At 42.1% G+C, this 21,443-nt stretch overlaps 3 protein-coding genes across 4 annotated transcripts in view; 1 reads left to right on the forward strand and 2 right to left on the reverse strand.

Annotated features, from left to right (window-relative positions):
- The window catches only part of LOC129836512 (testican-2-like), a 72,729-nt gene extending 64,273 nt beyond the window's left edge, over positions 1 to 8,456 (forward strand). Inside the window, exons 9-10 of one of the 2 annotated variants that reach the window (XM_055902800.1) lie at positions 5,677 to 5,814; positions 8,137 to 8,455. In XM_055902800.1, the coding sequence (XP_055758775.1) occupies positions 5,677 to 5,814; positions 8,137 to 8,273 (275 nt within the window). In that variant the 3' untranslated portion in view covers positions 8,274 to 8,455. Of the gene's footprint in view, positions 1 to 5,676; positions 5,815 to 8,136 lie in introns of both variants that reach the window. The other variant, XM_055902801.1, reaches the window with a different exon arrangement.
- Positions 8,457 to 10,726: 2,270 nt separating this feature from the next.
- tysnd1 (trypsin like peroxisomal matrix peptidase 1) lies at positions 10,727 to 14,258 on the reverse strand. Its single transcript, XM_055902802.1, has 5 exons — positions 13,387 to 14,258; positions 12,665 to 13,263; positions 12,148 to 12,278; positions 11,672 to 11,857; positions 10,727 to 11,360 (listed from the first exon to the last, which is right to left on the reverse strand). The coding sequence occupies exons 1-5, from the start codon at positions 13,867 to 13,869 to the stop codon at positions 11,158 to 11,160; spliced, it is 1,602 nt and encodes a 533-aa protein (XP_055758777.1). The 5' UTR covers positions 13,870 to 14,258; the 3' UTR covers positions 10,727 to 11,157.
- A 549-nt stretch (positions 14,259 to 14,807) lies between these two features.
- sar1ab (secretion associated, Ras related GTPase 1Ab) lies at positions 14,808 to 21,433 on the reverse strand. Its single transcript, XM_055902805.1, has 7 exons — positions 21,034 to 21,433; positions 19,548 to 19,620; positions 19,189 to 19,308; positions 18,990 to 19,055; positions 18,749 to 18,852; positions 17,008 to 17,139; positions 14,808 to 16,448 (listed from the first exon to the last, which is right to left on the reverse strand). The coding sequence occupies exons 2-7, from the start codon at positions 19,603 to 19,605 to the stop codon at positions 16,332 to 16,334; spliced, it is 597 nt and encodes a 198-aa protein (XP_055758780.1). The 5' UTR covers positions 19,606 to 19,620; positions 21,034 to 21,433; the 3' UTR covers positions 14,808 to 16,331.
- Between the last annotated feature and the right edge of the window lie 10 nt (positions 21,434 to 21,443).

A 21,443-nucleotide genomic window follows, 5' to 3' on the forward strand; every position in this document is an offset into this window, starting at 1 on the left:
TGATAACGTGAAATCATGTGGTTTGAATTTGTCCCAATGCAACATTATTTACATTAACCCTTTACACTCATGGAAATTGTCCTATATGGATAGGGATACATTTAAATGCTTCTTACAGAAGAAATATGAAAAGCACATGCATAACCATGGTAGTGATTAAAAGATAACAGTTTGGAGATAATGGGGAAATGTTTAGACCGAAGCTGAGTACACAACAGTTCACCTGACACTGGATCCAATCATTGATTTTCGCCGCATTTGTCAATAACAAAATCGGAAAATACTCTGGGATACATTCAGTAACGTGATAAGACAAAAACATGGAACAGGAGCATGATAAGACAAAAACATGGAACAGGAGCATGATAAGACAAAAACATGGAACAGGAGCATGATAAGACAAAAACATGGAACAGGAGCATGATAAGACAAAAACATGGAACAGGAGCATGATAAGACAAAAACATGGAACAGGAGCATGATAAGACAAAAACATGAAACAGGAGCATGATAAGACAAAAACATGGAACAGGAGCATGATAAGACATAAACATGGAACAGGAGCATGATAAGACAAAAACATGGAACAGGAGCATGATAAGACAAAAACATGGAACAGGAGCATGATAAGACAAACATGGAACAGGAGCATGATAAGACAAAAACATGGAACAGGAGCATGATAAGACAAAAACATGGAACAGGAGCATGATAAGACAAAAAAATGACAAGGGTCTGAGTGAGAGGGCTAACTGGTGTCTCCAAGTGGCTACACAACTCTCCAAAGTGTGTACAGTTCCTAAGTCATTTCAATGCACTTTTATGACCTCAGTCTTCAACTATAAGGTGCTTTTTGTTGAGCTCTCTTAGCTGTGCCGTTGAGGAACTAGAGCAAGCACACTTGTAGTTGTTGTATTTGGAACACAGCCCTGCATCCCCACCATCACACAATTACTGTTGTTGTTTACGCAATCCAAAAAACAGTCCAATATAAATCACAATCTGTGTCAGGTGGGCATGATTTGAAAGCTTGTTCTATTGCTTTCACAAGGAAATTCAGAGAAGCAGATTGTAATTTTGGTATACATAGAATGGAGTCATGAGAGCATTCAGATGTGTGGTCTGTGGAAAATGTTCGTCACAACAGACAAACAGGCTCATTCTGTTGAGAACAACCCAGAGTATGAAGCCATGTCATCTAGTAACTGTACATCAAACATAGTGATCATAAACGTTGACACTGTATATCACATGAGTTTTATGATATGGAATGTGAAGTACACATTTGGAGTCACGGGTGTTTGTATGACATCATAGCTGTATTTATTATAATCCTCAACATCTCATCTTTCAAAATACATCGAGTCATCTTAATTTGCAGCATTTCCCTCACTCAGACTTAATTTTTCTGGCAAAAGTTGTCCAATTACCGGAAGGGATGGAGGACACTTCTTGTTGCACGGTGCTCAAGTTCAGAACATCTGTCAGTCAAAACCTATACAGAGCTGTGAAGCGGAGACCCTGAGCTCTAACGTCATGTATAGCATGTTACTGTACAGCCACTACGTTCCAATTTAGGAGATTAATCTGCCATTTTCAACCAGTATACAGGTACGAGTGTAAAGTGTTAACACATATTTTTCACCTTATTCTGCATTTACTTAGATATAGAAGTCCTATGACATTCTATCCCAATTTCATCCCTTTTCTGTTCCTCAGTAGGATGCCGATAAAATAGTGGTGCATATCTTATATTATAATAGCCTACAGATAGATGCTGATATATTCTAAGGTGTCAGGGCTTAAGTCTCCGTAACCTTGTAATGGTGAACTAGTCCAGATTCATAGCACGTGTGTCCTTGTTCTCTAGTTATTAGCCAGACCCTTGGTGCAGCAGCAGCCCCTTGGTGCAGCAGTAGTATGCTGACCATAGAATATTAGAATTACATTGCTATTCTATTTCTATGGTGCTGTCTACACAGTTATTCCCTTCTATCCTATACCTTCTCAATGAATGGATTTTGTATTCATGGCTTATGACATTTGAAATTGTTTGCAGAAAACAAATGCTGCATACATACAGTATCATTTAAGCTATACTACACTTACACTGACTGTGATTAGGTATGATGGTTGGCCAGAACGTATAGCTTACTGGCTTATGTAAGTCCAATTAAGTATATATGATAACCTAAACACATTATCAATTCAAATGCTTTTTAAATATCTGTCTCTTGATTCAAAAGAATGAATGAAGCAAAACCATAATTCACAAATAGCCTGGTTCTCCAACAAAATGATATAAAATAATAAGCACCAAAGAAGGCAAATAACAACAAAAAAAGGACCTGAATGAACAATGCCGTAAGAACCTGGGCAGTGCTATGGTGAGGTGTGCCAGTTTAGACGTACTCTCTGTTCTCATAAGTGTTGCATAGCAGACATTTTCCAGTGTTGTTGAAGGTGGCGAAGCCTCTCAGATACTCCTAAAGTGGTTTATTCTGGTAGTCCTCCACGAGTCGCTTCAACTCTTGCTGGCGGCTGCGCACGCGGGGAAACCTCTGTGGCTATAGAACACCAGCGAGTTCCTGCTCCCTCTCTAGTGACGTCCTATGTTGTTGTAGTTGCAAGGCGTTGAGGAACTGGTAAATTGTGGTTTGTGTCACTGTGGTATCGGTAAGACGCCCCACAAATGACTGACACCAACCATCCCTTTGTGATGTTATTGGTCTTCCCCATGTCCTTCAGGACAGTATTGTGGTAGTTCCACATTTCTGTAATCAAAAGATAGAAACATGTTAGACACCCATTTGCTGTTGTCATCAACCTTGTTGATCAACCTTGTGCTCTTCTTCGGCTTCTTTGACCCTTTCCCAGCGGGCGCCCAATCCATGTGTCCTCAAAGTCAGCCACAAATGTCGACAACGCTGGGTCCTGAAAGACCAGAGTTTCCTCCATCTCCTTTAAACATCTCACCACATCCGCGGATGGGACAAATGTGAGCTTGTGGAGCATCTTGAGGGCAAAGTCGGGGTCGCTGCGGTACTTTGATGCCACCTCAGGACAGCGGGACAGTTGCCGTCTGAAGTGTGGTCCCAGATGGAAGAAGCAACCCCGGTTGCAGACCTTCGGGACACCTTCTTGAAGGCCTTCACGGGAGCTGCTGGCTCGAAGTCAGTCATGACGGATTCTGGATTCAGATCCGGGTTCAACTCCTTCAGTGCCTGGAATGCACAACTGTATGTCCACACAAAAAAAGAAAATAGTAGGCTGTTAGATTGCATTTTTTAAAATTAACTTAATTTATGCTTTTGAATGCATCACTCACTGAAATTACCGTTTTCCACTAGCATTGCTACGTTCTCCAAAAATGCTAGCTAGATTCGTATTCTTATTCTGGACCTTCTTAAATAGCTAGCTAACACGAATTGTAAAAACTGTTGGGAGGAAATATCCACAGCCCAGGGAAGTCAAAAATACGCTAAACTTCTAAAGAGTGAACTATCCCTTTAAAACAACATTAATATGCTAGTAAATGATTATCCCTAGGCCTACCTCAGACTTATCGGGCAGCATACTAATGGCTGCTACAAGCACAGCCTCCTGACGCATATCCCGTGAATATGTGAGCATCCCATGGATGGTGTACACCTGCTGGAATGGAGGTGGGACCTTCTTGAATGTTCCATTGGCAAACCATTGCTCACAGTCACACAGGAATTCCAAGTTGTCTTTGGTTGTGAAGATCCAAATCCTGTCTGGGTCTGGCCCACTGTCGTGCTGAAGAAACAGCTCTCCACGATGCGTAGTATGGTAGATCTCAGGTATGACCAGGTTGGAGAGGGTTGCCGGGCCCCCCCCCCCCCCCCCCCCCGTCGTGCTCCTCATCTGAGGGATGACTGGATCCACTTCAAGAGTGACAGGATTGGGGAGAGTTGGAGGTCCAACCTAGTCACCACCAGCTGCCATGCCATGGTTCCCAAGGACTGTAGCCGGAACCTGCGTCTGCTTGTCTTCTTTTGCCTGTGCCTCTGTATACTGATTTTTAAGTTATATTCCGAGGGCAAATAATGCCTGACAGCATCTGACTCAGCATCTGGTGTAGCAGACTCCAAAACGTGCAGTGTGCTTTCCATGGTCTCCAAACTCCTCTTCTTCATGTTGTTCAGTACATGTCGGACTGCTATTTGCTTACAGTCCGGGATGTGGTTGTGGTCTCCCAACAACCCCGTCAGTGAGGATGATGCAACCTCGGCACGAGTACGAATTGTACTCTGTACCTTTCCAGAAAGATTTGTTAGCCATATCTCCCTCTTTTCTGTAAGCGTAGCCCCAATGCACCAGGATTTTGTTTCCAAGCACAGAGGACAAACTTGGGTTCCATTGTAGCTCCTTCTTGGGGACCTCCTCAGAAAGGAAGGACTGCTGAGGAAAAGGGTGATCTATTTGTACAAAATCTTGGGGTTATTAGCATTCCAGTGATTTGCAGGTCTATTGTTGGACTATCAAGATCCAAAACTGCAGTTCCTTCTACATGTAACAGATGTATAGTGTACTCTCCATGCGTTGTGTTTTCTAATAATAAATCACTTCGGCCAGTGGTCCCAGTTGAGCATCATTTATTTCTGCTGTTGTTAAATGGGAAACAGCACGTTAGTTGTGCAGGGCTTAACAGTGTTGATGGCTGTCGATGGCAAAATCCCTTGCATCACATTTTCATACTGGGCGAACAAAATACAAAAATACAATACAAAATATAACATGTGTAAATACCTGTTGTTAAATGGGAAACAGCACGTTAGTTGTGCAGGGCTTAACAGTGTTGATGGCTGTCAATGGCAAAATCTGTAGCATGAAGACAACTGTGTTAGCCGTGGCTTATGTGACCATGACATCGGTGTATGCTAGCTAACACAATTATTTACAGCAATCATATGCCAAAGCACATCCCAGAAAGCCCCTCAATCCCTAACAGGTACCATATACCCACACATGTATAAAATCAGTATAGTAACAGCAAACTTGTACACATTGTAAAATAGAAAATAGAAAACAGTATTCAGAACGTGACCTACCCCTTGCATCACATTTTCATACTGGGAAGACCTGACGTTCGCAATCTCCCCCTATCTGCAAGTGGGGCCAATCACAACACCCCTTATTGTCATCAGAATTGAACTATCCAATAAGAATGCTTGAACATCAAATACACATTTCTTTAGAGGCAAGTGGAAACATAACCAACCCTGTTACATACAGTCATGTGACAATTAGCTTTTTTCCCTATATTCTAATACAAACCACTAAATATTTTCTTAAATTATTCAAACCATAGGATAATTAATAGTCTGTAATACAAACACAAATTATTTTAACTGTAACAGAGTAGGCTATGATAATTTAACATAACATCACAAACAACAACCTGTACCCCCGCACATTGACTCGGTACTGATACCCCCTGTAAATAGCCTCGTTATTGTTATTTTATTGTGTTACTTTAGTTTATTTAGTAAATATTTTCTTAACTCTATTTGTTGAACTGCATTGTTGGTTCAGGGCTTGTAAGTAAACATTTCACGGCAAATGTGACAAATAACATTTTATTTGATATATGTATTCTATCTAAAAACGTATGTGTGCCTCCATATGTAAAATCCTCTTTGTGTGTGTTAGGCTTGTTTATCCCTAGCTGTAATGAGGATGGATACTACAGGAAGCTGCAGTGTGATCAGGCCAGGGGAGAATGCTGGTGTGTCGACCAACAGGGAGGGGAACTAGCCAGCTCCAGAATCCATGGCAACCCCGACTGTGGTAAGAGACAATCAGGGTTCAATTTCTGAAACCCCCTGGCACACACTCAGTATAGAACCCAACTCACATACTTAGTAGGCTACAGACCACCACACACAATCAGTATTGATACCCATACACAGTCTGTACTCCAACACATAATATATATATTTTTTTACATTTGAGTAATTTAGCAGACGCTCTTATCCTGAACGACTTACAGTAATTCGCAGTGTTGTGTTCGAGATCACCTAAAGCGAGACTGATTCAAGACCAAGACCGGAGCAAATCGAGTCCAAGTCAATATCAAGACTGGGAGGGGGACAAGGGGTCTGAAACCGAATCAAGACCGAGACCAGAACAGTGAGAGTCCAATTGAAGACCATGTTGTCATTTTGTAAAATCCCCACCATAATAAGAGTTCAACATGTCCAGTATTTCTGTGTTCATATTTCAGAACAACATATGGATTATTTAGACATTTCAGAATGGTGAAAAAATGCATGCTAAGGGAAAATAGAGCCACTATTACTAACCCAAACACAGTGGGTAACTATGAGGGCCATCTATGCCTTCAGAGAAAGCTAAGGATTTATAAATAATAATAATAACAATGATCATTTTTATGACATTATTATTTTCAATGACGTTCTGATTTAATCCTTTGTTTTTGTTGGAAACGGTTAAAACTGAAAAGAAAAAAAGATCCAATCAGGATGTTTCTTTGGTCTTTTCTGGGGAGATAAATCTAGCTAGCTAAGTCAGCCATTGGTTAGGCCATCAGATAGATAGAAGGCATCTGCCATTCAACTGTTTAAGAGCAACATTTTGGAGTGACAGTGGAATAAACCAATCACATTTAGACTTGTAATGGGTGGGACCGTTTTTACAAAAAACATATGGAAACTTCTGCCTTCTCAAAAGCCAACGGGTCGCAGTAGTTCTCCCACGGTCTATCTAGCAATCTTTTGTTGTATACACCTCACACACGTGTTTATGGGCTTTAAAAAAATAAGACACCTGTACCATGTCAGATATAGAGTTGCAATGTATTCCATTTTTAATTTGCATCCCAATATTACACTTTATATACATCACAGAATACTGAAATATAACAAAACTGTTTGACATAGAAACACTAGATTTTCATCTGTTTAAAATATATATATATATATTTATTAATTATGAAATAATATTAATAACATTCCACCCATGAGGCGAAAGAGGGCACTTTTGTTAATTGACTGCAGTAAAGGGTTGTTTCAAATTATCATCTGGTGAGTGGAACTGTGTGTTTTGTAATAATAATGTATAATTTTTTTGCTTTTGCTCAATCTGATTGGGTGGGCCTGGAAGGGCCTGGCTCCCCGGTGGGTGGGAAGCATCCTTACCTGATGCAAACAGCTCATGATGGCTTAATTGCATATCACAAATAGCCTACTAACCAAGACTTCGGACCAAACTTTTTCAATACCTGGTTTGCATACACATTATTGCCTGAGACTCCCGAGTGGCTCAGCATCTCAGTGCAAGAGGCGTCACTACAGTCCCTGGTTCAAATCCAGGCAGTATCACAACTGGCTGTGATTGGAAGTCCCATAGGGTGGCGCACAATTGGCCCAGCGTTGTCTGGGTTTGGCTGGGGTAGGCCGTCATTGTAAATAAGAATTTGTTCTTAACTGACTTGCCTAGTTAAATAAAGGTTCAATTAAAAAATGTATAGTTAGCATTTACTGGTAGATATAAGTTGAAACGTCTTTCCCGGCTACCGATGATGTTCTTCTGTGAGCTGCTCCATGCCAAAACCAGTGGTGAGCTGCGCGCTCTTGCTGCCTGCAGATGATATTCCGCTACTTTGTGCATGATTGTACTACATAATGGCTAATTGGGGCGGCAGGTAGCCTAGTGGTTAAAAGTGTTGGGCCAGTAGCCGAAAGGTCACTGGTTTGAATCCCCAAGCCGACTAGCTGAAAAATCGGTTGATGTGCCCTTGACCAAGGCACTTATCCTCAATTGCTCCTGTAAGTCGCTCTGGATAATCTGCTAAATTATGAAAATGAATAAATCATGCACCTCCACTACTTTGATATGCATCAGTGGGGATTAAGAAGTGAGTATATGCAGTGCCACATTCAAGTCAGGGATCATTTGCATTCTAAAGAACCGCTTGTCGCTGAGAGAAAAGTATTTCAAGATAAAATGGTTGTCTGGCTGGACGGAACCTGCTGTTGATTAGAATGGTTCCTGCGGCAGGGTTCAGAACCAGCCATTAAAACACAGACAAAGTCAAACACATGCCCTTTAGTTCACCTCTCTCACTCTCTCTCTCTCACTCTTCTCCAGATGAGGCGGTGGCATATTCAGGTGATTTTGGCAGTGGGGTCGGATGGGAGGATGAGGAAGATAAAGAAGCGGAGGAGAATGCAGAGGAGGAGGAAGGAGAGGTGGGAGAGGCAGATGATGAAGGATATATTTGGTGAAGAAAACAATGAAGTCTAGCTAGTCCAACATTACTACCGGAGCATCTCAACTTCTCTCTTAGACACACACACACACACACAAATAATGATCCTGAAAACCTGAAGAGATGGACACAATTGAAAAAACACAGTCAGAACAACACTAAATCAATCTAAGGGAGGGGGACGGTGGGGGGTTGGAGAGGTAGGGGGGGTGTCGGTGGGGGGTTGGAGAAGAGGAGGAGGTGGAGGGGTTGGAGAAGAGGAGGGATGGGTGCGGTGGGGGGTTGGAGAAGAGGAGGGGTGGGGGGTTGGAGAGGAGGAGGAGGTGGGGGGTTGGAGAAGAGGAGGGATGGGGGCGGTGGGGGGTTGGAGAAGAGGAGGGATGGGTGCGGTGGGGGGTTAGAGAAGAGGAGGGGTGGGGGGTTGGAGAGGAGGTGTGGATGGTGGGGGGTTGGAGAGGATGGGACGGACGGTGGGGGGTTGGAGAAGAGGTGGGGACGGTGGGGGGTTTGGAGAGAAGGAGGGGTGTGGGGGGTTGGAGAAGAGGAGAGGTGGAGGGTTGGAGAGGAAGGGGGGTGGTGGGTGGTTGGAGAAGAGGAGGTGGGGGGTTAGAGATGAGGGGGGTGGTGGGGGGTTGGAGAGGAGGTGGGAACGGTGGGTGGTTGGAGGAGGGGTGACAATGTGGGATATCAATAACTAGAACCTGTGGTCTGACAAGTCAGGAGATGTGTCGTAAATTCTTGTGAATATGTTTCTTTTTCTGTTGTATGTGCAAGACAACTTTCTCCTGGAGAAGTTTATTTAAAGTTAAAGGCAGGAAGCAGCTGGAGGTTATGTGCTCATGTTAGGAACTGGAGATGCTTTTGGGTGCTTCTCAATTAGTCAAAAGTGGCTTCCTACCATTGGCTCCTATCCTTAATGTCCTTCTTTCGCTGCACTGATATGAAAGAACTGGACAGATAAAAGCCCATTTCCTTCAGGCTGTTGCTTACTGTTTTCACCAACCCAGTGCTTTCAAATTAGTGCAGAAGGAGAGGAGATGAGGAGAGGAATCCACTTTATACTCATTGTATTTCTATTGCATAATTGAACTATCCCCATTCCATCCCGTATGCTTCAGCTCATCTATGACAGTAGTTCTCTGTCTCATCAAGTCTAGTAAAATAAAGTTTCTCACTCTACACTCCTAAATGTGAATAAGTGTGTCTGAAGACAGATTTGCGACTATTATTATTATTAGTCCTGTATTGCTAATGCCTTGAGATACTGGCAGACAGTACTGCTTGATTGACAAGTGTCCATTGTATCATCTGTGGATCAACATTGTGTTTAATAATAAAATACATTGGTTCTATGTGGCCCTACCAGGCCACCATACTCCTCTGTCATACGGTCTTCTCCTTAATCTTGGTTTCCCAGAAGTAAAATTCTTGCGAAGTTGTCACTTCCCATTCTCGCCATTGACACGTGAATCTGTCGACGAGCGATTATCCTCTCCTTGGTCTTTTGTCCACTCTGGACTGTTGTGTCCAGCAGTTCAGTTCACTTCCATTCCTCCTAACCTTTTTCTGCAGCTTCTGAGGCTTACAGGAGGCTAGCAAACAACCGTGGCGCTTTATGTTGTCATAGGTTTAGTATGAGCCTTCAAAGCTCTCTAAACCCTGTTAAACTCTACAGCCTTGCAATGTAATTTTTCAAATGGAAAAGTAATCAATCCCTTTTAATCATATTTCTACCATGATGGAATCCAGGATATAAATTTAAAGGTCATTTCTGAGTAAACCGAAAAATGCGGCGTTCACCGTGAATGCAGTCTATGCTAGCGCAGGAACATTGCCTTAAAAATGCTATCACGCTGAACTTCCGCAATACGGATTTAGAGCCCTAATAATGTTACCTCAAAGCGTCTAGAACAGGTTCAAATACTATTTGAAATCTTTCAAAAACGTTGAATTGCGTGCCAGATGGACTATTCTATCGGTTCACTGCATCGTGGAAGCTCAATAAAGCTCAGCCAAAGTATTTGCAATTATTTCAAATGGTACTTGAACCCGGGTCTGACATCTATAAACTCATCTCTGAGTGCAAGGGAGAGAATAACAGATGTGTGAAAAGGGGTCTTGACAGCTTTTTCCTCTGAGCTACCCAAAGGGACCAATCAGTCTGTGCAATGTCAGATTTCTCCTCCCATCCCGCCTGGCTGGGAGCAACTTCACCAGCTGTAAATCTGACACTTAAGGGGGACCATGCAATGGTTTTAATTTTATGATGCTTTACTGTAATAGTAGGAATTTATCCTCAAGATGGGTACAGTATGAAAACATTGTGGAAAACGCTAAAGGTACTAATCTGTAGAGATCGTATCTAAAGCTTTATGTGCTCTCATGCTGTGAACTCACTATATCTCATTTTATAAGATAAGTACCTGTGTGTATGACATTGGGGGAAAAAACAAGATGGGTCATTATCAATCGTATCATATAAGATCTTTATTGTCCGAGAACAATCAATCTGTTACACAAGAAGGAAGTGTCAGTGGCTCAGACAGTAGTATGAATGAATCATGTATGTACTAAAATCAACCCATTTCAAATACCAGTACTTCAGAGATGGAACGTTAGTCAGCTCTGGTCCACTCTTCGTCGTGGTAATCATGTTACCATATCATGGTGGTATTGTAAGATTGAGGAGAGACCCACGTGACTACACAGCGAGCTGAGACTCACGGTCAAGGACTTAGGCTGGTGTTAGCAAGCCTTTCTAAGACATGACATTATGGTAGATAAACATTCTCACATTTCAAACTGATATTAGTAGCACCTTAAAACAAGGTCATAGAAAAGTGAGAAAGTTATTGCCTGACAGAAGTTAGTCTTTGTAAGTACTCTGTGTGTGTAATTAGTCACAGTTTGCTCTGAGCAGTCTGTAGCCTCCACACCCTCCTGACTCCCTCATCGGTCGTATCCAAGTCCCGGAACACACCAATGTCGCCCTTCTGGGCGTATCTCCGTAGTAACGGTTCCAAGACAGTCATTGGGACACTGAAGTTCAGGTGAGGGTAGGTCACCTTGGCAGAAAAGTCTCTGGTGTTACTGGAAACCAGACCTGGAATACAATAAGGACATTCAGCCATGAGGTTTGGGTTAGAGAGAGAAGGGTCTGAAATGTGGCATTCGACACAGTACTGTCAATGAATGTCTGTCCTGTCATATTTTCTATGGTCAACCAGTGCCCCCCACTGTTAAAAAAACAGTATCACTCTTTCAGAATCTGCAGTTGCAGGCTTCTGTTACAGCCACAGCTGTTCATCAGGGCCTTGACCCTGAATCAGGTGTTTTAGAGCAGGGCTGGAACTAAAGCCTACAAACCCAGTAGCTCTCCAAGAGTAGGGTTGGCTAACTCCATCCATGGCTTACCTAACAGCTCTCCTGATCCTGCCCGCACCACAGCGCCTCCGCTGGCCCCTGCCTGCACTGCAGCAGTTGTCTGCAGCATGACAGCCTGGCTATGACAGCCGATGGCCCTGGACAGGATGCCACTGGTCAGGGAGGGACCACAACGCTGGCCGAAAGCTCCGTAACCCACCACCACCACGTCCTCACCTACGGACCGACACGAGGAGACATCTCAAACGGCACCCTATCCCCTTCGAGATCATTTCAATATCTCAATCACATTTAGTTTATAAAGCCCTTTTTACATACAAGGTTTTTACAGTAACCCGGCTTAGTAGACCAATCAGAAGCACAATGGCAAGATGAGGTTTCCTCCTTTCAGGCAGTTTTAGAAGAACCAGACTCAGAGGAAAGGCCCATCCTCCACAGGCTGTCCTCTTGTGAAGAAAGAAAGAGTACACATAGTGGAGTTAGTGTGACAGTGACATCATGCCTACCTGGTGTAAACGATGTGGCCAAGCGTGACACGACTACCTCCGGGGGAAGGTGTCTTAGCTGCACCACGGCTACATCATAGGGAGACGATGCCTTGGTGGAGTACAGGACATCACTCACCACGGCATGAAACCTATGGGGAGGAAGAAAGGAATGTAAGTGACAGACCCTTCACGTTGATCTGTATAATGTTGTGTGGACTACTTTCATCTTCATGCTGGTATGGAATAAATGTTACTTTTTTATGTTTGCCCTGGATTTCCCTTGTATACCAGCTTAAGTGAAACTTGAACCAACAACCCTGTATCTCCCGTACCAGGAAGGACATGACCTCTTGGCAGAGGTTGCACTACACTTGCATACACAGAGCTTCAGCATTAATGAACTTCCTATGAGATGCATACAGAATAGTAACCATTATTGGTGTTGAATCTTCAAAATCACTGAATGTTATGAGATGCAGATAGGTCAGGTGAGTAAAATGGCAGCATGGTCCCTGTCATTGGTGTTGAATCTTACCTGTCATTGGTGTTGAATCTCAAGGTGACAACAGGTTTTCCATTGACAACATGTCGACAGGTGACCACCAGCCGAGGACTAACCAGAACCCCAGAGCCCCAGAATTGTCCAGCGTCTACTAAGGCCACTGTGGGGTACATCTGAGTTTCAGTTTCACTCTGTAAGGCTAGAAAGAAGTCTGTGGATTCCTGTATGTGGTGGATCTCTTGGTGTGAATCGCAAATATTCACACATTGTGTGATGTTCCTCAGAATCATCTGGAGCGAGCACACAAGCGTCAGCCCAATCCACTCACTGGCTTTCCAGCACAAGGGGGACACGATCAAACCGACGAGGAGCGGTCGGTCTCCGTGGGGCACAAAAAGCCCCCCTCCCTCTGTACCGGGCAGGCAGCGGGCATCAGTGAGAATGAGAGCGTTACCTTCCCCAGACAGGTTACTGATGATACCCTTGCTTAGTGTGCCCATGAAGAGATCGGGGCAGAAGGCGCCGAAGGGAGAGCCGCAGGCGAGGACCGCGCATCCTTTCCGGAGAGTGGAGCTGGTCGCCCATGGTATGGTTCCAATGTTGATGTTTGACGCTTTGGCCAAGGCTGGTACCTTTGTTGTTGTTGTATGAAAAGACAAAATACAGATTTATACTATCAGCATTAAATAAGAATGAAAATACTGTAAAGAAAACACATGACTACAAGCGGGTTACACATTCCAACTGTTTGGTACCTTGAGTACAGCAAACCAGCTCAGAAACTCTGAATCCCTAACCATCTCTGCATCATCATCCTCCTCTCCACCGTAAAAACTCCACTTATCAGACGCTTTGAAGACGTTCTCGAAAGCACTCTTGAACTCCAAACAGTTGGCGAGCATCAGCAGCTGTGCTGTCGCTTGGTGCTGATGCCGCGAGGTGCTGTTGCTCTCCGCGACGGTGCATGACTGGTATGCGCATTGGTTTGTGTCCAAATCTCGCTGTTCATGGAAGTTTAGGCTAATTTTGAGTTTTCCACTGAAACTGTCTGGTAGCAGGAACCGGTGATCTGAAGAGAATGCGTCCTTGTCATTCATAAAGCGAGAAAAGATAAGACCATTGCAGAGCACGAGACTAGTCTGTGAGTTCAGGATGACTCCACTACAGCTTACAGGTTTCTGATCGGAAAAATACTCAGACACCGTGACCACGCAACACATTTTTTCTGTCGACTCCATTTCGTTGTCAGTAGCTGGGGTGTAAAACGAGAGTTTCTATTGGTCAAATGCAGGTAGGTCTCTCCCCGTGTCGTTCCGTTTAAGACACGTTTTGCAAAAGAATAGGCGTAATAAATACACCCCCTGGATAACTAGCTAACATGAACTTTGTGCCAATGAAGCTAATCGACTTCCACCTACCAGGAAAAAAAGTGAGTTTAAAAGTACGACAACATATTCAAAAACCTTATGATGCTGATGGCGTTGCAGAATGACATCCAGAAATATCTATCATATCCTATCATCCAACAGGCAAAATATATGTGATTACTAATTTAACACAAACAAACAATATTATTACGATCTCGACCTTGTTGATGTGCACGCTACTTCCGAATCTCCTCTCATTGGACCAGAAGGAAAAGGGGGTGTAATGATAGCTTGAATCGTTACGTGATTGGCTTTCGCTTCTCCAGCTGTTTCCGGTTTCATGGGCTAGCGCTTGGTGGTCTACTGTCACGAGCGTCAACTCAGAATAATGCTGCGTATGACAACAGATGAATAGCTCCGGAAACAACCAGTTGGCAAATTAATTGCTTTACTGTTTGCCAAATCTACATGATAAAGATGTGTAACTTTGCGCCGTCCAGAACTATATAGGCCGTCATTGTAAATATGAATTTGTTCTTAATTGACTTGCCTAGTAAAGTAAAAATAGTATAGTGTGCACCTGTTATGAAACAGTGTCGGTCCTGTCCCTGACTGTATGACAAATTTCAAAGTTTGTCCAGTAACATTTCATACTATAGGAAAGGAATAACTTAGTGGGCAGTATTAGACCATCATTGAGGCAATTCCAATATCATAAAGTGTAGTCCAAGGAGAACCAACAGTAAATGTGTCATAGATCATGGATTGTAGAACATAAAATGCAAAAAAATTAAAATCACTGTGTAATGGATTGTCCAAAATATTTATTTTGATAAGAGGGCATGCAGAATAATTTCACATTATTTACAAAAAGGATAAAAAGTACCCTCTATCTATTGCACTCACATATATTGTGTATTTCCTACAAAGCCTATATTCTTCAGTACCACACAAGTACCCTCATATTATAGCTATTAGCAGCCAATAATCACCAAGTACTTATTTTACAGTAACAAAAACCATCGATACAGTAGGTACGTACTGGTAGTTGAAATGACATACATCGTCTGTGACTGACAACGTGGTTGTAATAAAACCCTGGTATTACAAAATACTGCACCTTTGTATTACAAACAAGCATTAATAAATAAAAAGTGATAATGCACTTATAGTCACATTCATGGCATCAGTTGGTAGTGATTCAACTTGAATTGATCGATCAAAAACATTCATTTGACAACTTTGTCCTCATTGGTAAAATACTCCAGCTGTGCTTGATTGAGCTTGCCTGTTGCAATAGAACCAACAGAAAAGTCCCAGAAGTACAAAGTGTTTGAAATATTTCGAATAGTATTTGAACCCAGGCCTATATTACGTGGAAGGCAACATCAGCAATGGCGAAAAGACAACGCGGAACTGTTACACCAATAAGCACTCCTCTGTAATCAAATGCCACCGATTGAAAAATAAACCAGGGTTACGAACTGGTTCAAAGCGATGGCATGTCCTACCCTATAAGTATAGAGGTAACGTTGCCGAACATAGAGGGGATTCCCTAACTAACTTAATCATATTAATAAGAATAATATGGTTTGACAGACATGAGGTATCCTTCAAAATGTTCACAACCAGTAAGTAACTGAGAATATATAATTGAAAACTACGAAATGTGTAAACTACGAAATGTGTAAACTATGAAATCTTGGGTTTGCAGGTTGATACTTGGCTTAGACAAGGAAGTTTGAATTCACTACATAGGGCTCAGACTACCAATTATCAATGGGTTCAACTGTTAGAGGGTTATCAAACAATCACTAGGCCTGCATATTTCAATTAGCGCAGTGTTTCCCAAACAGCACATATTTTTATTGTAGCCCCAAACAAACAAACCAGAATTGATTCAACTTGTCAATTTATCATCAAGCCCTCTGAGTTGAATGAGGTGTGCTTATCCGGGGCTACAACGAAAAATACTGAAAGTTTAACAATAAAAGTACATTTTTCTTAGAAATATATTTGCTTACTGAGGGCACACTCAAATGCAAAAATTACAATAAATATAGAATGCTAGCAGTTGATAGCTTTTCCAGCAGGTAGATGTGTGAGGCCTGTACTCTTGTACTCCCGATCTACAAAACAGTTGATAATCAAAATACTCTTCCTTTTCACACTACTGAGCCTTGCTGGCCTGCATTACACATCAATCATAGTTACTGGAACCATGCTGGAAAGGACAATTAGAAAACAAATGATGTAGCCCACCCAGTAAGGTTCAGGTTAGCTCTATCGTGTGAATCAGGCAAAAAATAAATAAGATGGGAGTGATATATAGATCAGTCAATGTACTGTGAGAGCCAACGGAAACCATCTCCATATCCCTGTCTCTTCAGAACACTGCACATGAAGATCTCCATGGGCCTCAGGTTCAGCTCCTTCAGTGACACATTACCCTGAACAGAGAAACACACGCAGACAGAAGAGACAAGTAAAGATGAACCTCCATTCCAACCTTTTCCTTTGCGTTGCAGTGAATGCGAGACTACAGAGTTAGCATAATAAACTACCATAATTAAGTGGATGCTAACTGTACTTTAAATATAAATTTGTCATCCCAATCTAGTCATTGTCAAGACTAGACCCCTCTGCCTAACTCTGTAGGCCACCACCTTGAATTGGTTTCATCGGATGTCAGTTTCTCTGGAGGCTGCTGCTTTAGAGGGTAAACCATGTGGGGTGCATTTAACAGTAAGCCTCTCCTGCAGGTTGGCATTTATTGTAATGAATCTTGATCTGGAGGCAGCTCTGCAGAGTCATCACTAGCTATCACAGCCACAAAGTTATCAAACCTAATCCTAACCTTAAATTAAGACTAGAAAGCACATTTTTGTTTTCATGAATTTTTACTATGTCGCCAATTTTGACTTTGCAGCTGGGCCATCTAACGGAAATCTTTCAGTTCTGCCTCCAAGTAAAGAATCGTGACAAACATCGACCTGCTCTCCTCCCTACCTTTCCAGTAGTGTGTCCAATGAGCCCGAACATCCCTCTGAGTGCGTCTTCACTGATGGCTTCTGGACGGTCGATCTTATTCCCCAGGATAAGTACAGGCACGTTGGAGATGGTGTCGTCTGTTAACAGCGCCTGGAAAGAGAGTGTAGAGTGCCAGTTTAATGCCCCGCTCATCAGTGAAAAGCAATGGTGTATTGGTTAGCATTTAGCCATACAATATCTACTGGGTGTAGGATAGGCTGCTTATTTACAGTTTTTCCCAATGGTTAACACACGTTTGCTGAAACTAAATCTCAGGTACACAAAACTCTAACCACAAAACAGTTAGCCATCTTCTCCAAAACCCACAGACATCTTGCAAAATGAAACACATGCAGGGTTTTCAATCATCTGTTGTTGGATTTCCCACAGTCTTTTAGCATTATTTTCAACTACCATTTGCACAATGGCAGCCTCCTTTTAGTCTGTAAATAGACGCGTTCTACCAACGTGGTGGTTGTCTTTCAGTTCTTGATAATGGAATTTATATGTTTAAATTAATGATTAGAATATTCCACCCTGAAACCATATAATTGTATGAAATTGATTAGAATCATAAAATTATATTCTGATGATGTGTGTAGTTTTAGTCAGAATTAGGTTAAACAATGTATCTGTATAGTGGAAAAACCCAGACTGTCTGAGCAAGGCGTAGCTCAGGATTTGAACTTGTATGGGGTGGGGTGGGGGGGGGGGGGGGGATACCGAGAACAGTTAGACTGTGTTTGAACCCACCTGGCAGGAACTGAGAAAACTTAGGAGGACAGGGAGGATTTCTAAAGGTTTCCCTAATCTCGGGGGAATGGAACAGCCGACTTGATAGTGATAAACAGTGGATACAACTCACCTACTGTTCGTGTGTATGTATGTGCGTATGATATCTACTGTTTGTGTGGAAGTATGTGCGCCGCTATAAAATGGATGTCTTTGTATTGTGGACTTCAGAGTGCTCTCATGAATAAACATTTGACTATTGTAGGCTGGGCCTCTGTCTGTTTTCATTTTTTTTTTTTAAGTAGTAGATCCAGTGTCTGCAGTACATACTGTACCTATTCTCATTTTGAAACATCCAGATGATGGATGCTACGGTGAAGCAGCTCAGATTGGGCTGCACTCTCTGCCCAGCCTCTCAACCATGGTTGACCACATGGTCCACCACAGTCACCAGAATTTCATCAGATATTACTCTCTTTGTTCTTAGTCTACCTCCACCTCTACCTCCACCTCCACCTCCACCTCTCTCTGCCAAGTTTGCTTCCATTATTCTCCAAACACAGGAGTACTCACCTGTGGCCTTTTCATCCATACCAAAAGGTCTGATTGCAAAGTGAACATTTAGTGTTCGCACATGTGAAGAGTGAATGTGATCAATTGGTAATTTACCGTAGCTTGTTGAACAGTGTTGCTTTTCATTTGCGCACAGGAGATTTTATTTGTGAAGATTGTGCCAAAGGTAGAGAATTGTGTGTTGTGTTTGGCCAAATGTTTGTTATAGAATTGCAATCTGAGTGTAAAGCAAAACATGCCAGTAGTATTGCAGATTTGGTGTATAGTTCTGCTAAAGGAGTTACAGGTTTGGTTCATTGTACCTCATGGGCCAGTTTTAGTGTGTAAACAATTGGGAAAAACTGTAATACTACTATTTGTATTCTTTGTGGAATTGTTGTTTTTGGGAAGGGGGGGGGGGCGATGACTTACGTACATCCAGTTCAATTTTGGCTTCTTGTAGTCTCTCATGGTCTGCCGAATCCACCATGTAGACTATACCATTTATAGCTGGGAGGTAGTTCTTCCAGATTCTCCTGGCTGTGAGTGAAAATCAAAGCAGTTTCATTGTTCATTGACCTGTCACTGCCACTTAAGTCTCAGTATCACCTGAAGGTTTCAAGACTTAACCATTAGAGAAAGCACAGTGTGCATACAGTTTGAGTTCTAATGTGTACCTTGTGTGTGACCACCAAGATCAAATGTTGTGAATGTCATTCCAGCAATTGTCAGCTCTTCTGATGCTGTTGGACAGAGGCAGACAAATAGACTAGTTGAGGAACCACCAGATAAGGGTCATTCGATGAGCACACTTAAGACAACAACAGACAGCCATAAGTAAGTAAGCAAGGTGTCTGAACATCCTCCATGTCTTACTGGGGTGTAGTGTTGGCACATGCTGTCCCAATCGGTCATCTCTGAGCATGTGCAGTAGCGTTGTTTTCCCAGCATTGTCCAAACCAAGGAACACCAGCTTCCCAGACTTCTTATATAAACCTAGAGGGAGAGACAAGAAGAGGCAGTTTATTTACCACCAGATGTAATGTAGTAAAATATGCTGATGAAAATATGACATGGGATTGAATACCGGATCTGACCATATTATGAAACAACGCAGTTATTGGTAGAGCATGAGTGTCAAAATACAGGTACACTCAGAAATAAAGTCTCAATCTTCAGTAAGTAATTCATTTTTCTCTAGTAGTTAGTTTTAATGGTTTACATTTTAACTGTACCTAGTAACTGCAGCACACCACTGAGGCCTCTGTAGATCCAGTTAAATATAAAGGACATGTCTGTTGTCTTCACCTGAAACAGAATGGTTAGAGGTTTTAAACAGCTTTTTTCCTGCAATCTAGAGCCATGATCATTATGCGTAATTCTATGCCGAAAACATATGCATATTTTTTTTTACATATCTAAGCACAGTCTTGATGGTTCTGGTGGTTCTTTTTTTTAGGAAACTAAATATGCATCTCTGCTAAAATCTGGGTAACAGATTGAAAGGAATGAGTATGAAATAAGTGTAACAGAGAATACCCTCCACACACATGATAAAATACAATTTTGTAGTGAAAATCACACAGCGCAATTGACCTAGTCATGGCTATTTAACCTCCAATACTGAAGCTCATTTGTTCAAACTTTTTTCCCAACCCCGGATTACCTCTTTGGTATGTGTAAACTGCTCCGAGTTGTTGTGCCAAGGCGAGAAAAGTGAAGGAAAATAATAAATCCACCACAAACTGTAGGTTGGCAACTGTAGCCCGTTCACACTAACAGGGAGCTGGCTAACTGATCGAGAGGTATTCATGTCTCCAGAGACCCGACCTGGGAACCCCAGGGTCCAAAATTTCAACTTTTCCCTCTGGTCTGGGTCAGGTCTCATGTCTATGTAATGACAGCTGATAGACCTGAGTGGACCCGACCACGGCTCTGCATAGCTTATAGCATATTTATTTTACGCTAATAAAGGTTCATTTATTGACTTATAGAATGCTTAGCCAACATATAAAGATCTATTTGTTAACCAGAAGAGTAACTTGGCTGATAAACATGATTTGTTTTGTCAATCGGGTCTAGGTCTGGTTGTCGTCAGGTCCGGGTCAGATTGTCCTCGGTCATTTCAGGTCCAACTTTTTGGACACGAGAAGACCTCTAAACTGATCATAGTACTCAGACTATTTTTATGAACAAGTTGTGGCTACAGATGACATTTGATACGTCAGGGGCTGCCATGGCGCACCTGTCACTTTCTTCACAGTGTCTAACTTGCTGTGTGAATATTATAAAGTGAACTTACAGGAATGCAAAAACGAATTCAAGAGTTAACCTATAGCTGCCCAGCTATGATAAAATACACGGTTATTGAGTAAGATTGGTAATTTTATTGACTAAAGACGTGCTATACATCATAACTGAAATTGTTACAATGGAACTGGCTAATTACACAGTATCCTAGCTATACTGTTGTTGACACCATATTGCAATTCGGTCTGTGACTGAAAAGTTGCAACATCAGAGTTGCTGAATTAAACATCAATATGAAGTTAAACAACAAACCGAGTAGGCTAGGCTGAATAGTTCGCAATTAAAACAGCCCACTCCCAAATGATGAAACTCAAAACAGGCTAGCCTGATTTTATGATAAACAAATATCTACTAGATATTGATTTTCATGTAACTATGTAACTACTGAAGGTAAACATTTCAACCATTTACCTTGTGTCAGTGGTTCTAACACTCCGTACTGTTACTTTTGGTCCAGGCTTTCTCCGTGGATGACAGGTCTAAATTTGACAGTTCACCGGAAATGCGTAAGAACTGTGTCAAAATACGATCCCATACATTTCTGTAATTAGATTCTGAGACAAAGAACTCAATCTCAAATGAAAACACAGTTGATATTTTTCAAATAGAAAAATACACATGCCATCTCGAATGAGAATTTATAGTCGCACGCACAACCAAGTAGGGAATTACATAATTCGGAAGCCCGCTGTGCTATAGAAAATTGCCGCTAGATGGCAATATTGTGGATTTCAACATCAGTACAGTATGCGACAGTTCTAGCAAAGTGTAACCAAATCAACCCTCATCTACATAATATGTCAGCTGGGTAACAGAGTAGA

Source organism: Salvelinus fontinalis, chromosome 37 (assembly GCF_029448725.1).
Source record: "Salvelinus fontinalis isolate EN_2023a chromosome 37, ASM2944872v1, whole genome shotgun sequence".
Lineage (NCBI taxonomy): Eukaryota > Metazoa > Chordata > Actinopteri > Salmoniformes > Salmonidae > Salvelinus > Salvelinus fontinalis.